This window comes from Lolium rigidum, chromosome 1 (genome assembly GCF_022539505.1).
Source record: "Lolium rigidum isolate FL_2022 chromosome 1, APGP_CSIRO_Lrig_0.1, whole genome shotgun sequence".
NCBI lineage: Eukaryota > Viridiplantae > Streptophyta > Magnoliopsida > Poales > Poaceae > Lolium > Lolium rigidum.
Genome location: NC_061508.1, coordinates 18320984 through 18333877, shown reverse-complemented (window position 1 = coordinate 18333877; position 12894 = coordinate 18320984). Strand labels below are relative to the sequence as shown.

At 45.3% G+C, this 12894-nt stretch overlaps 2 protein-coding genes across 2 annotated transcripts; one reads left to right on the top strand and one right to left on the bottom strand.

Moving 5' to 3' along the window:
* Positions 1–786: 786 nt before the first annotated feature.
* Positions 787–5376, bottom strand: LOC124685006. The gene is made up of 5 exons (XM_047219275.1): positions 5094–5376; positions 2434–2639; positions 2243–2341; positions 1660–1733; positions 787–1049 (listed from the first exon to the last, which is right to left on the bottom strand). The coding sequence occupies exons 1-5, from the start codon at positions 5374–5376 to the stop codon at positions 833–835; spliced, it is 879 nt and encodes a 292-aa protein (XP_047075231.1). The 3' UTR covers positions 787–832.
* Positions 5377–5630: 254 nt separating this feature from the next.
* Positions 5631–10159, top strand: LOC124685003 (pentatricopeptide repeat-containing protein At1g60770). The gene is made up of 2 exons (XM_047219272.1): positions 5631–5862; positions 8492–10159. Exons 1-2 carry the CDS (start codon positions 5647–5649, stop codon positions 9881–9883), a joined length of 1608 nt encoding a protein of 535 aa, XP_047075228.1. The 5' UTR covers positions 5631–5646; the 3' UTR covers positions 9884–10159.
* The last annotated feature ends 2735 nt before the right edge of the window (positions 10160–12894 follow it).

Genomic DNA, 12894 nt, shown 5'->3' with positions numbered 1-12894 from the left:
TTGGCTAAAAAATTGAACTAAAGTTGGTAGTGGAGCATTGGCAAGCCAAAAAATTGGCAACTATCCAAACAACAACCAATCTTTTGGTCATGACCAAAAAATTGGTAGGGTATAATTTGGTAACAATCCAAACACACCCCTAGTATTTTGCCGACGTCACATATGTATGTCGACGGAATATTGTTCAAGCCAAGAGTACTTTGTTTCTTCTACACTCTCTTTTTTCCATATCAATCAAAAAGCAAATCTGTTGCCCGCCTCATTTCTGTTCAAGTTGGATGTCATGCGGAGTTCTCATATAAATAAAACTATCCTTCAAATGTTAATGAACCCTTGAAAACGACTCTACATATCACGCACGACCAACCCACTGAGGAAAAAAACTCATGACAACTATACAACCCTCAAAAGGGTAGGCATGAAATTCCATCGAATTAAATAGATCCTGGCAGTTTTCATTCTTTACCGTTCGTTGATGATATATTCTAAAGTTTGAAACCCCCATCAAACCTCTCTCTTTTCATCAACGCCTTCAAACTGAACCAGATAAGCTATTCAAACTTTTTAACCCAGACCCATCTCCCTATACAGTCCACGGTCTTAAACACAAAGCTAAATAGGACAATCTTTGCAACATACATGAAACAAATACGGCATTTTCAAACTCATACCAACAACAAACATAAAAATTAGCTGCTTTACACAGGAAAAGAAGGACAGGAGGCCTTGTGATGGACAACAAAACTGAGGGTGCACCCCTTTTATGCGCGCGGGGGGAAGAATGAAGCATGCAACTGAGACCAGAGACATGGAACACATTCCTGCGATTGTCCTAGTAGGGCTCCAAGGATTCAACAACTCTCCTCGCTTGTATTTGCAAGGCCATCTGCCTCTGCTCCGGGTCCAGGGTGGATCCGAACCGGCTTGCTGCCCATATGAGCGACGCACACTGCTCCCCAAGTAGATTCCGCATCTGATCGTGTATGGGAGTGTTTTCCTTGGCATAAACATGTCCGATGAGTAGCAGTAGAAACTCACCACATTTCAACCTGGCATTCAAACGCCAAATGGTCAAAATAAATTAGTCAAGCCAACAACCATAAACAACTCTGGAGAAAAATGCAATAAATACTGTTTCCAGTAGAGGCTAGAGCTTTGTATTGGAAATTAATAAATATAAGGCATAATTTGTACTTTTCGCACATTGGAGAAACAAATATATACAATTTATACTGTTTATAATAAGGAAAGAGCTGGAGACCAAGAGCTTCGCAAGGGAAATGCAAAACTGGGATTGCATGCTATTTAGTTGCTCATGTCAACATTTCACTGTGCACCATTATGTCTCAGCATTAAGTTGGATGTAGTACAATTAAGGAATGAGCCGATCAGAGGTTAACAACTGCTACTCTTCAGGGATAGTTTTGCAGTGAGCATTTTTACCACTAAGGTACCAAATCACAATTTACACCTTTTCATTTCGCGAGTTTATTATTCTTTCAAGTTATTGATGATATAGACACAGATCAATCGCACGACTGAAATGTATTAGTAACTATATAATTCACATGCGACTTGGACAATAACTTTGGTTAAATTGTTGGCCATGCATTGATATTTGAAATATATATTAAAAACACTTCTGGGAACAATCCTTGCCTTATGTGCTCTTCCACTTGGTTGTCCTTCAAAAGCTCAGCAACCTTTTCAAGTCCACTGCATTCCTCAAACTCCTACAGAAGGAAGTAGATATATAAGGTACTCCTACACATCTGCTGAAGAGAAAAATAACCGCAGCAACCAGAAATAATCAAGATTGACGACTTATTAATGTTATGTTATGTCCTTCTTTATTCTTAAGCAAACTCACAGCAAATATTAATCATGTTCTGAAGCAAAATTTAATACTGCCTCCGGTTCAAACTAATTGCCTAAAAATGGATGTATCTACACACTAAAACATGTCTAGATACATCCATTTTTGGGCAATTAGTTTGAACCAGATGGAGTACTTAAACCTACTGGCACGTCAGTGAAAGACACACTATAAGTCCTTTGAATGGAAGTAACATGTCAAAATAAAAGATTCGGCCATTTCAATCATGTCAGAGCTATCTGCAAGCTTGCATTTGCAAATTATCTCATACATTCAGAAAACTCATCATATATCTTAAGGAAACATCTTCGTATACAAGATTTAAGACGACCATAACACACATTCAGGTAAAGACATAGATCTTACAATTTGATTTGAAGGTGAATCCAACATCAATGATATCAGAGCATCCAAACAAACCCCTTGCTCAGTTGGACCTCTGCTGGCTAATATATTCAAGAGTACCTACACAAACTGAAGTCGTTAACTGCATTTAGAAGAACCAAATTACCAAACACAATAGTAGTAAACCTTCAGAACAAAAGAGTGGCAGATACCTTCACAGCCTTGTACTTGTGAGCCAGAGCAGTGCATCGGCTATACAAAAGGCAACAGCCTTCCAAAACTCTAAGAGCTAGAGCAATTTCAGAATCAGTTGGGGGGCTGGTAATCTTGATTGGCTCGACTCCAAATATATGATCCAATGACACAACAGGATCTTCCTTTGCCTGATGCAATGAATTCTGAAAGAGAACAGTAATAACTGTCACAGAACATAAGCGTGTCAGTAATCGCTACTTACTCAGGTGCCCACATACATATCAGATAAATGCATGTTCATCTTAAAACACTGAATGGTAACGTTACATGCCAAAAAACTACAGCAAGGCTCAAACGACAAAAAAAGGTTATCTCGAAACAAGCTACAGTAGATGCTCGTGACCACAAGATTCTAAGAAATCCAATATCAGATTTTACGATTCAAAATAAGGAACTATAGACCAGTTTGTTCCAAAATTTGAAGTACATTGGAATGATCGAGTGTCCCAAGCTGAGGCTGGGAGCGAACAATTTCTAAATAAAAGTAAGATCTAACAAGCTTGGTGACATACATGTTTGGGGGAAACATCACTAAGGCCAGGGGCGGCGCTACCACCGGGGCGAGCAGGGGCGGACGCCCCAGCACCCCTGTTGTGGAGCAGGGTACCCTCCCTACATCTCCCGCTCCAAGGATGTGGTGGCACAGGCGCGACGCGCCACTAGAGGAGCCAGCAAAGCTTTTTTTGGCAGGGACGAAATGGTACATGATTGAGAGGAAGGAGGATGGAAAGATGGGCCATGGGCCTGATTTGGTAAGTGCAACTGGAAAGGCCCGACTGCCAGTATTGGTGCTGACGCTGGCGTGTTTACGTACCGCAAATGGAGACGGGAGAACGCCAAGCACCAGCAGAAGGTACTAATTCCTCCCAATTTTCTTTTGGAATTGATTTATCTCTGCTCATTTTGTTAGAACAAGGCAGGGAGGCACAAGAACTAGAATTTAATTTCAGTATACAAATTTCATGTTGTAGGAGACTCGTGAAGGCCTCTAGAAGCACCAGTTAAGAAAATACAAGGAGGGGCAGAGGGTGACCAAAGTTGACATGGGCGGAGGCGGTAAAAAGAGACTCGAGCGATTGGAATGTCCCTAAGATTTAGCTCTTGATAGGATCGCATGGAAATCAGCAATCCATGTGCCGGAATCTTAGTTTACTTGTTTTTTTCTCTCCTTGTTTTGGTTTCCTTATGTTTCCGTTGGGTTTCATATCTAGCCTACCCTAACTTGCTTGGGAAAAAGGCTTTGATGTTGTTATTGTGGTTGTTGTTGTTGTTCTAGGGAACTCGTGAAGCTTGTGTTCCCCGGATACTTAATCTTGCTAATGCAATTGTGGTTCTCGGTATGCGGAGACAAATTGATGAATATGGTATCCCAAAAATTAGAGATGAAATGAGAAGGGCATATTTGTCAAGAGGCCCGAGTCATTCAATTGCCAACCCAAGTGTCAGAAGTCCATGTTGGTAGTTTCTAAGTTGTGTTTATTTGTTTTTGTGCCTTAAAAATGTAGGCATTGGGATAACTTTCTCCCTAGGGACCACTAGGCACTAGCGGAGCTTCATTGAAGCAAACCCGTGCCATGGCCCGCCCTGCCTACAAACATTTTCCTTCTACCAATGATTTTTCAGTAGTAAAACAAAATTAGTTCTGTCCAAGCTCACCGTTCCATACTGTTTTCTCCCCAAATTTTTTTCTTAGCCCGCCCTAAGTTTTTTGTCAAGCTCCACTGCTGCTAGGCACACCATGATGTTTGAGGGATAACCCTCTAGCAGCCATGCACCCATGTCAGCAAGATTATTTTTCATTCATAACAAGCCAAGTCCAATCTAGCACCCAGCTATGAGTCCAAATACCATGAATGACAGATAATGAACTTATTTGAGATAATTATAACTAATACTGAATCATGTATTTCTACTAACTGCACCAGCCAAACTTGCGCTGATAGTAGGGTTACATTCTAACAAGAGGTGAGAACCGTGGCGTAGCCTGGATGGTATGCACAGGCTGATGTGTGCCTGCCCACCTGGGTTCGAGCCTCCGCGCTCGCAATACCAGGTCGTACTCACAATCAATAAGCCAGGGATTCTTCCACCGGGTCTCTTTAATTTTAATTCTAACAAGAGGTTCCCCAATGTTCGCGCTGGTCATCGCATTGTAGCCATTGTTACGAGACAGCGAAAAGCATCCTCCATTAATTCCATCCAAATACCCACTTGTTCTTGTATTGGCTTGATATCACCAATTGTCAAGAACAAACCCCGAATCCCAATATTATGAGCGTTTTCGCATTGCGTGAGATTAACCGATATGGGCGGGGAGATCGTGGTCTCCAAGTCGCGCAATCTAACCAGCCGCACCCGCCAAAATCACCCGAAGCCTAACGCATTTAAATTCTAACAAGAGTTGCCTCGATGCTCTCACTGGTTATCCACTGTTACTAAACAGCCACAGCATTCTGAAATGATCCCATACAAGCTCCCACTGGTTATCCCACCGCATTGATTCCATCACCACGCAAGCAGGAGAAACCAAGAACCCTCAATATCGTGGCTCTTTTTTCGCATTGGGTGGATCACATCACATCACCGGCAAGTGGGCGCGCGGGGAGATCGCGGTTACCTTGGAGATCGGGTATGGACTGGGAGTGGCGGAAGAGGAGCAGCTGCGAGTCGCCGGGCGCGGAGGCGGTGGCGCGGAGGAAGCCCAGGAGGCTGCGGAGCCCCCGCGCGCGGAGGAAGGAGAACTCCGCCCTGGCGTCCCGCAGCCCCGCCCGCAGCGCCAGCGTCACCTCCCGGTACAGCCGCCGCCGCGCCAGCGTCTCCGCCAGCTCCCCGCCGCCCTCCGAGCGCGACGACCCCTCCCCTCCTCCTGCATCCTCCGCCGCCGCCTCCTTCCGGCTCATCGCCCCTCCGGTCGCCGGCGACGTCGCCTCTCTCTCCTCACAGCTCTCCTTTTTTTCAGTTACCGATTTGCCCTCGGCTGACGGGGAAGATAGATCACTTGAAGCCCACGGCTGGCCCAATGGGCCCGAAGCTGCGACGGGTTGGGGAAGCCCAGGCCCAACGAGCCCGGAACGACCGAGCTAGTAGAGTGGGAGGTGAGACCCTCCTCGCGCCGCCAAAACCCTGAAAACCCCCGACCGAGGAGCCGCCGGCGACGCGAGGCGGCGGAGATGGCGACGCGGGCGAAGGACCTGGCGAAGCGGTCGACCAAGTACTACGTGGAGGAGGCGCTGTACAAGCGGCTGTTCCGGCGGGGCTCGACGCCGCAGGCGGTGCGGGAGGAGGTGGATGGCTTCCTCGACAGCCGGAAGCGCGCCTTCAAGTGGGAGGTCGGCGTCTGCGTCCGCCGGCTCCGGCGGCAGGAGCTCTACCGCCCGGCCCTCAAGGTCAAACCATTTCCGCCTCATCCCTTCCCGATCCCTTTATCGTCAGAGCTGTGCTTCGTGGTGCCATTAGTGTGGTAGGCTAGATCTGGTGGCGGTAGTATGATCGTGGAAGGGAGTACACCTTGTGCTAGATCAAGATTTGTATTGCGAATTTGCTTCGCAGGCCTACTGAGTTGTTTAGCCCCAGTGGAAGGCTTCGATTCGATTATCTGTATTGCGTGTTTGATCTCTAGACCTGAAGATCGTCTTGATGTTTTATCCATGTGCTACTGCGACACCTTTGTCAAATTGCCGAGTGCAAACGATGATAGAGTCTCAGAAATGGTGAAATGAAAATACCCTTGTAGGCGTCTTTCACTTATGTCTCCCTCTCTACCCACTGGTTCAGTTGTGGAATATAGTGCTGAGTGGTGTATAAGACTTATAAAATCGTGTCTTTTGCGTCATGTTTGCTTATATTTTGATGGACTTACAGTATAGGCTTCTGAAATACGGCAAATGCTGGATCGCAGACTTTGGTTGGTCCAGATGGTTAATTGTCCACAGGCTTAGTCCCATTTCACTGCTGGAAGGCCACCATTTCTGTGTTACTGCTGGTCTGTTCATCAGCGTGTTTCACTGTATTGATAATGCTTCATCTGCGGTTTATGAATCACCTTTAGCTTCTCTGTATGACTTACAAAAAAGTTGGACCATCTCTTACACAATTAGGTTCTTAGTCTTCTTGTTTATTCTTGGTACTTCCTCATTCTGAATATGCATGCTGATGGTTGCATATACTTTGTTACCTGTCACCATGAATGGTCACGGCAACCTATACTCTCATTTCTCTTGGTATCATTTGTAAGTTACTGAACTTCTTATGCATATTTAATCTTATATTAATCTTTCTTGGAGTTTACGTACTATGTCCTCACAAGTTAGTTTTTATGTTTTAAATTTTCAAATTTTCTCATACCTATTAGCACTTAGTATACCGTAGCTAATTTTTTAGTATGCTTATCGCGATGAGCTGTGTAAATAATCTCTTCGCTGCACCTTTTGCATACTTGATGTGAACCTTGCTTTTGGCATTTTCTTGCGTTAGTTGCACCTAGAGTTGACCACCCTGAGGTAATGGCCTAGCTCGGCATCTGGCTTTTCTAGCAATGCCAAATGGTTTAGCTAGAAATTTGTTTTAGTTTTATTTGAGAGCACATTTGTTTGAGTTTTGGTGTGCTGTAGTGTAGGTAATGTTTCTGCTGCATGATTTTTAAAGACTTCTCCCTCTCTTTGTCCTTTTCGTTACCTTTTAAGTTAGACCATATATTTGACATTATAGACCAGTTGTTGCCACATAACAGAACAGAAATCATGCAAATGGTGTCCATTCAAAGGACTAGTAATATGTGCATTGTGGCGTGGTCTGTCAGAAGCATGCAATGGCATTCAAAATATTACCATGACTGCATGACACTTGACTATAGTACTTTTGCTTCATGGGCTTTTTCTAATGCTTGTTAAGCCTGGCAATGGTCCTATAACTAAACTGAACAAGAACCATACCCAATCAACATGCAGTTCAGAACCACAGCTAAACCACACCCCTGGCCGCCCTGCACAACTTAAACTAAAGCAACCTGTATACATCGTCCACCCAAACCAAAACCAAACCACTTAACAAACTATGTGTCAAACTTCCTAGTTTTCTGTTGAAACTGCTGTCGCAGGTCTCGCTCCGCCTTTCTTGCTGATCAACTCGAGGCGATGTATTACTCGCCGAGAGTTGTTTCCTGCCTGATGCTATTAGCCAAGGCATGTTGACTTGCACGTAGTAGTAAAGCTTGCTCTGCTAGATAGCTAGCTAGTTACGTCCTAGTGGCCTATGATTAGCAGCACAAAGCAAGTTCGTTTCTCCAATGAGCTAGTCAATATTTATGGCAGCACAACTGATGCACGCGACATGCAGAGGGCTCATAAGTCTAACACGAACCAAATCAAACTGCTGCTTTCTTGCCTAGGCCTTGAACTTAAAAGAAAACTGCTCAGACCCATCTGAAAAAACGGGCCTTAACCTGAGGTCCTGGTCAGTTCTACCTGTAACTATTAAAAGACCCATAACTAATCCAAACTGTAGGACGGACTCAGCCATTCCCAGCCAAACCAATTAAACCCAAAACGAGAAACTAAACCATGTAACCCGGTTTATGCTAAAACCATTCACAGATTTATGTTTGGTCTAGCTGAATCCCCACCCCCAAAGTCCAAACTAGCAGTAGCATGCTAAAAACTAATGTGTGTGTAAATGCTGTTGCGAGAATGGCTTCCCTCTTATTCATGTTACTACTATGTGAGCATAAAAGACTTGCATTGATGGACTTTCATTGTATTTCCTTTCTTATTTTACCTCGAGCAGCACTAAGTGAAGTAATTTTTTTTTTCTTTTCCCTGCTCATTTTTGTGAATGACTTTGCTAAAGTAGTTTTTTTAATGTATTCATTGATTCACTATGATAATTTGTGCCTGTGTCAAGTGAATCAGAGCATAAAATGCTTATAGCATGCTCCAGATGGAGATCATTATATAATTTTGAATGTTGCATATCTGCATGTAGTTGTTCTTTAACCCCTTCTATTGTTCATTTCTGCAGCTTACTGAAGTTATGAGCAGAAGAGGCATGAATCCTACAGTCGGTGATCAAGCAATCCGCCTGGATCTTGTTGCTAAGTCTAGAGGCATAGCTGCTGCTGAGAAGTACTTCATGGATCTCCCAGAAACTTCTAAAACTCATCTCACATATGGAGCTCTTCTCAATTGTTACTGCAAGGATTTAATGATTGAGAAGGCCCTGGCCCTTATGGAAAAAATGAGGGAGCTCAACTTTGCTTTCACTGCCATGTCCTACAACAGCTTTATGACACTGTACACTAAGGTCAACCAACCTGAAAAGGTCCCCGGCATCATCCAGGCCATGAAGGCAGAGGATGTATCACCAGATGTCTACACTTATAATGTTTGGATGAGGTCACTTGCAGCTCGTCAAGACATATCAGGGGTCGAGAGGGTGATTGAAGAGATGGCAAGGGATGGACGTGTTGCTCCTGATTGGACAACATACAGTAACCTGGCTTCCATATACGTTGATGCTGGGTTGACTGAGAAGGCAGAAGCTGCTCTGAAGGCACTAGAGAAGCGGAACACTGGCAATGACCTTGAAGCCTACCAGTTCCTCATCACATTGTATGGGCGAACGAAAAATTTAGTGGAAGTTCATCGTGTTTGGCGGTCATTGAAGCGGAATAATCCTAGAAAGGCAAACATGAGCTATCTCAACATGATTCAAGTTCTGGCGAACTTGAAGGATCTGCCTGCTGCTGAGGCCTGTTTCAAAGAGTGGGAAGCCCGGTACATCCGTCCACCCAAGACTAAAGCAACTGATGCTGTGACAACTGAAGCTTCTAAGTTGGGCGAAGAATCTACAACTAACGCATCCAACAATGATTCTGATGTTAAGGGAACCAAGGAGAAGGGAACAGAGGAGCTTGACCTGAAACACCCCAAATATGACATCCGGGTTGCCAATGCTCTGATCAAGGCATACATCTCAGAGGGTATGCTTGACAAGGCAATTGCTCTCAAGAAGCGTGCCAAGATGCGTGGAGGAAGGCTTAACGCCAAGACGTGGGAGATTTTCATGGAGCACTATCTCAAGGAAGGGGATCTCAAGAATGCTCACTGGTGCGCTGACCGTGCGATCAAGAAGGGGCACAGCAGTGGTAGGATCTGGGTGCCGCCACGTGACGTGACCGAGACCTTGATGGGTTACTTTGAGAAGAAGAAAGACGTAGATGGAGCTGAGCAGTTCGTCGATGTGCTCAAGAAGGTGCAGAAAGATCTGGGGACGGTGGTGTTTGAACCGCTTGTACGAACATACGCGGCGGCTGGGAAGAAATTCCCCGGGATGCGGCACCGTCTGAAGATCGAAAACGTGGAAGTTGGCGAGGAGACTTCCAAGCTGGTTGATTCCATCTGTGTGGATTAATTGATTAGCATCCCTCTTTTTGTTCATCTCAATAAGAGACAGCAGGATGCTTCAATTCTTCTTTTGCGTTTTTTCTTCTGCAAATTCTGTAACGCCAGGATGTATACTGAAATTTAGCCTGACATTTGTTTCTGTTTATCGGCTGCTTCCGCACACCATGGGAGTCGTCCATGGGCGTGAAGCACTCTGTTTGAAATGATCTGCTTTTCAGTTGTACCAGTGTTCTGTCTGTGGTTGGCGGAATGAACTGCACATGTTTTGCTTGTTGAAATCAAACTTTTAATTCGATGTGCTCTGACTGCGGTGTCCTTATTTCTGTGGTATGAGGATCTAGGGAACAAGTGGCAAATTGCTGATTTCGCAGAATCTTTGTTAATCTTATGAAAAGGTTGGATCATATTTGTTTTGTATGTATGCTACTTGCATACTGAACCTAAGTAATAGGAGTACGCTGTGACGATCGCTCCTCTCTGTTAATGCCGCAAAAGATGTAAGGTAATTACTCAGATTATATAATCTCTGTTAATATCCAAACAAACTATGGTTCCACTATGTTATTACCTCTGTTAATGCTGCAAAAGAAGTATATATTTCGGAACAGAGATAATAGTACATTGTTACATTTATTATAAGGATATATGCCTCTGAAGAGTGGTTTAAGCACCCTCTTGAGGAAAATATTTATGCACTCCAAGCTACATCTGGAGTTCCAGTCTGAGCTTTCTTTTGTAGAGTGCCAGAATACTTGTGATTTTAGTTTTGAACTTGGACGTTGCCACGCTAGCTAATCTCGTGATCCTACTTTACCACTGCTTCGCATAGCACAGATCACACCTACTGGCTCTTCCCAATGAGGCGATGACACTCTTGGAGGGTTGTCATCAAGTGGAGACAGGCGGTGAGGCAACCGCAGCGGCGCTGTTGGATTTACGGCGGCACTCATTGAGCAGGTCCATGTAGAACTGGCACTTGCTGATATCACTCCCCTCGTGATTGAGGCACTGCAATTATGCTTATAGCGAAGTTAGGGATAATTACTACTAATCCCTAGAACTGGAGTACTAGGTCGTGAGATGAGTTGAAATTAAAGCTCGAGATGCAATCCGGAATGAAGCGAGCCGGATATATACGCACATCGTCTAAGGCTTGCTTGTGCAGGTGGCAGGCACCGTCGACCGGAGGTGGAGAGGAGGTTTGAGCAGCAGCAGCAGCAACAGGTTGAGCTTCAGCGACGACCCTGACAGTCCTAGGACCCATCAACCAGGTCGCTATGCAGACGCCGATGCCCCAACGAAATCCTGAACACTCATACATGAACAAACAGTTTGGTTATGTTATGGTATGGAAGTAGGTAGACGGAAGAAGAACTTGCCGCTGGCAACGGAGGATCCCATGGCTTCTTTCCGGCGATGGCCCATGCATGAACTAGCGCGATCAATCGAGCAGGCGATGATGGAGATTAAGAAGCCAGTTAAAGGTTTCTTTGTATCGGATGAAGCTGATCGGGAGGAAGCCCTTTTATTCTCCTACGACCATCCATTTCTTTCTTCTCCCGCAAGGCAAAGGAACCAAGGACTCACTCCTGCTTAGTTTCTTCACCCGCAAGACACTCCAAATTATTCCCAGTCCCACGGACGCTATGTCACACGCAGTGGATGCTGAGCTCCCCCTCTGGCTGTGGTTGAGGTTTTTTTTTTCGAGAGCATGCAAAATACATGCCATATTTTTATAGAAGGGAAGAACAACAGGTACAAGAAGTTAAGCCAGATTGCACACAACCAGGTTAACCTAACTCCACTCAACACCACTCCACGCCTCACCTAAGGCCTACTCTCTCTCTAGGTTTTCACTCCCCCTCCCTCCCACCGGCTCTCGCACTTAGCCAAATCATAAACTCATCATGGATTCTATCCACCAGGTCTAACACATCACATAGTTCTCTCCGGTTACCAAAGACTCTCGCGTTTCTCTGCTTCCAGATCAACCATGAAGTTGCAATCACAAGTGTATCGAATTTCCTCCTGTCCCCTCTCGGCACCAAACCTCTCGTGTGTAACCACCATTCCTCCATAGTGCTTCCTCCATGCGGTTCCGCTAGTTCAACATCTGACCAGAACGTGGTCGACATTGTCCTCCTCCCGCAGAGAGGTAGCGCAGGCATCAGGTTAGGCCTGCAGCCCATGGCACGCTCTTCGGTTCGAGGTCCAAAGCCTGAACCTAATAGCCAGCCAACTGAAAATCCCGCACTTGAGCGGAGCAAAGGAGCGCCATATCGGCGCCGCCAAGCTGAACCTAATGCCGCCCTAACACAACAGGTTATATGTTCACTTTGCCGAGTACCTTCCTGACGATGTCCCCTTCCAAAAGAACTTGGCTGGTTGCCCTTCATTCCGATCGATACTTCTAACAAGAAGCCAAAGCATGAAACATTGCACACATCCCTCCTCCGACATATTTTCTCCGATATCGTCTTTCCATCTGCTGTTCACCAAGGTTGGTGTCAACTGAACCCAACACCTCCGGAGCAATCTCCGCCATCGTAAAACCCAAGATCCATATATCCTTCCAAAACCAAACCCTCCCGTGCGCTGAAGCCACTCCCACCTAGCACGCAAGGCCAAACCCTAAAGTCGTAAATTCTTAACCCCTAGACTGCCAAAGCTTGTTGGTTTACAAACCTGGTCCCATGCCACCAAGCACTTCCCGCCGTTCACTTTGTCTTTGTCCACCCAAAAGAAGGCGCAAAGCCACCTATCCAGCTCCTCCAACATCCAGTACGACGCCTCCGCAGCGAAGAATTGATGAATCGATCGCGCCGTGACCATAGATTTTATAAGGATCAGTCGCCCGGACCTCGCAATCATGCCTCTCTGCCATGCCGGGATCCATTTGATCATCCCGTCAAGTAAAGTTTGCCACTGAGGCCTTTGTAAGAGGTCTTAGGGCTAACTGTAACCCAAGATATTTTAAGGGAAATTCCGCCAGCTCACATTGCAAGGTTTCCTGAACTC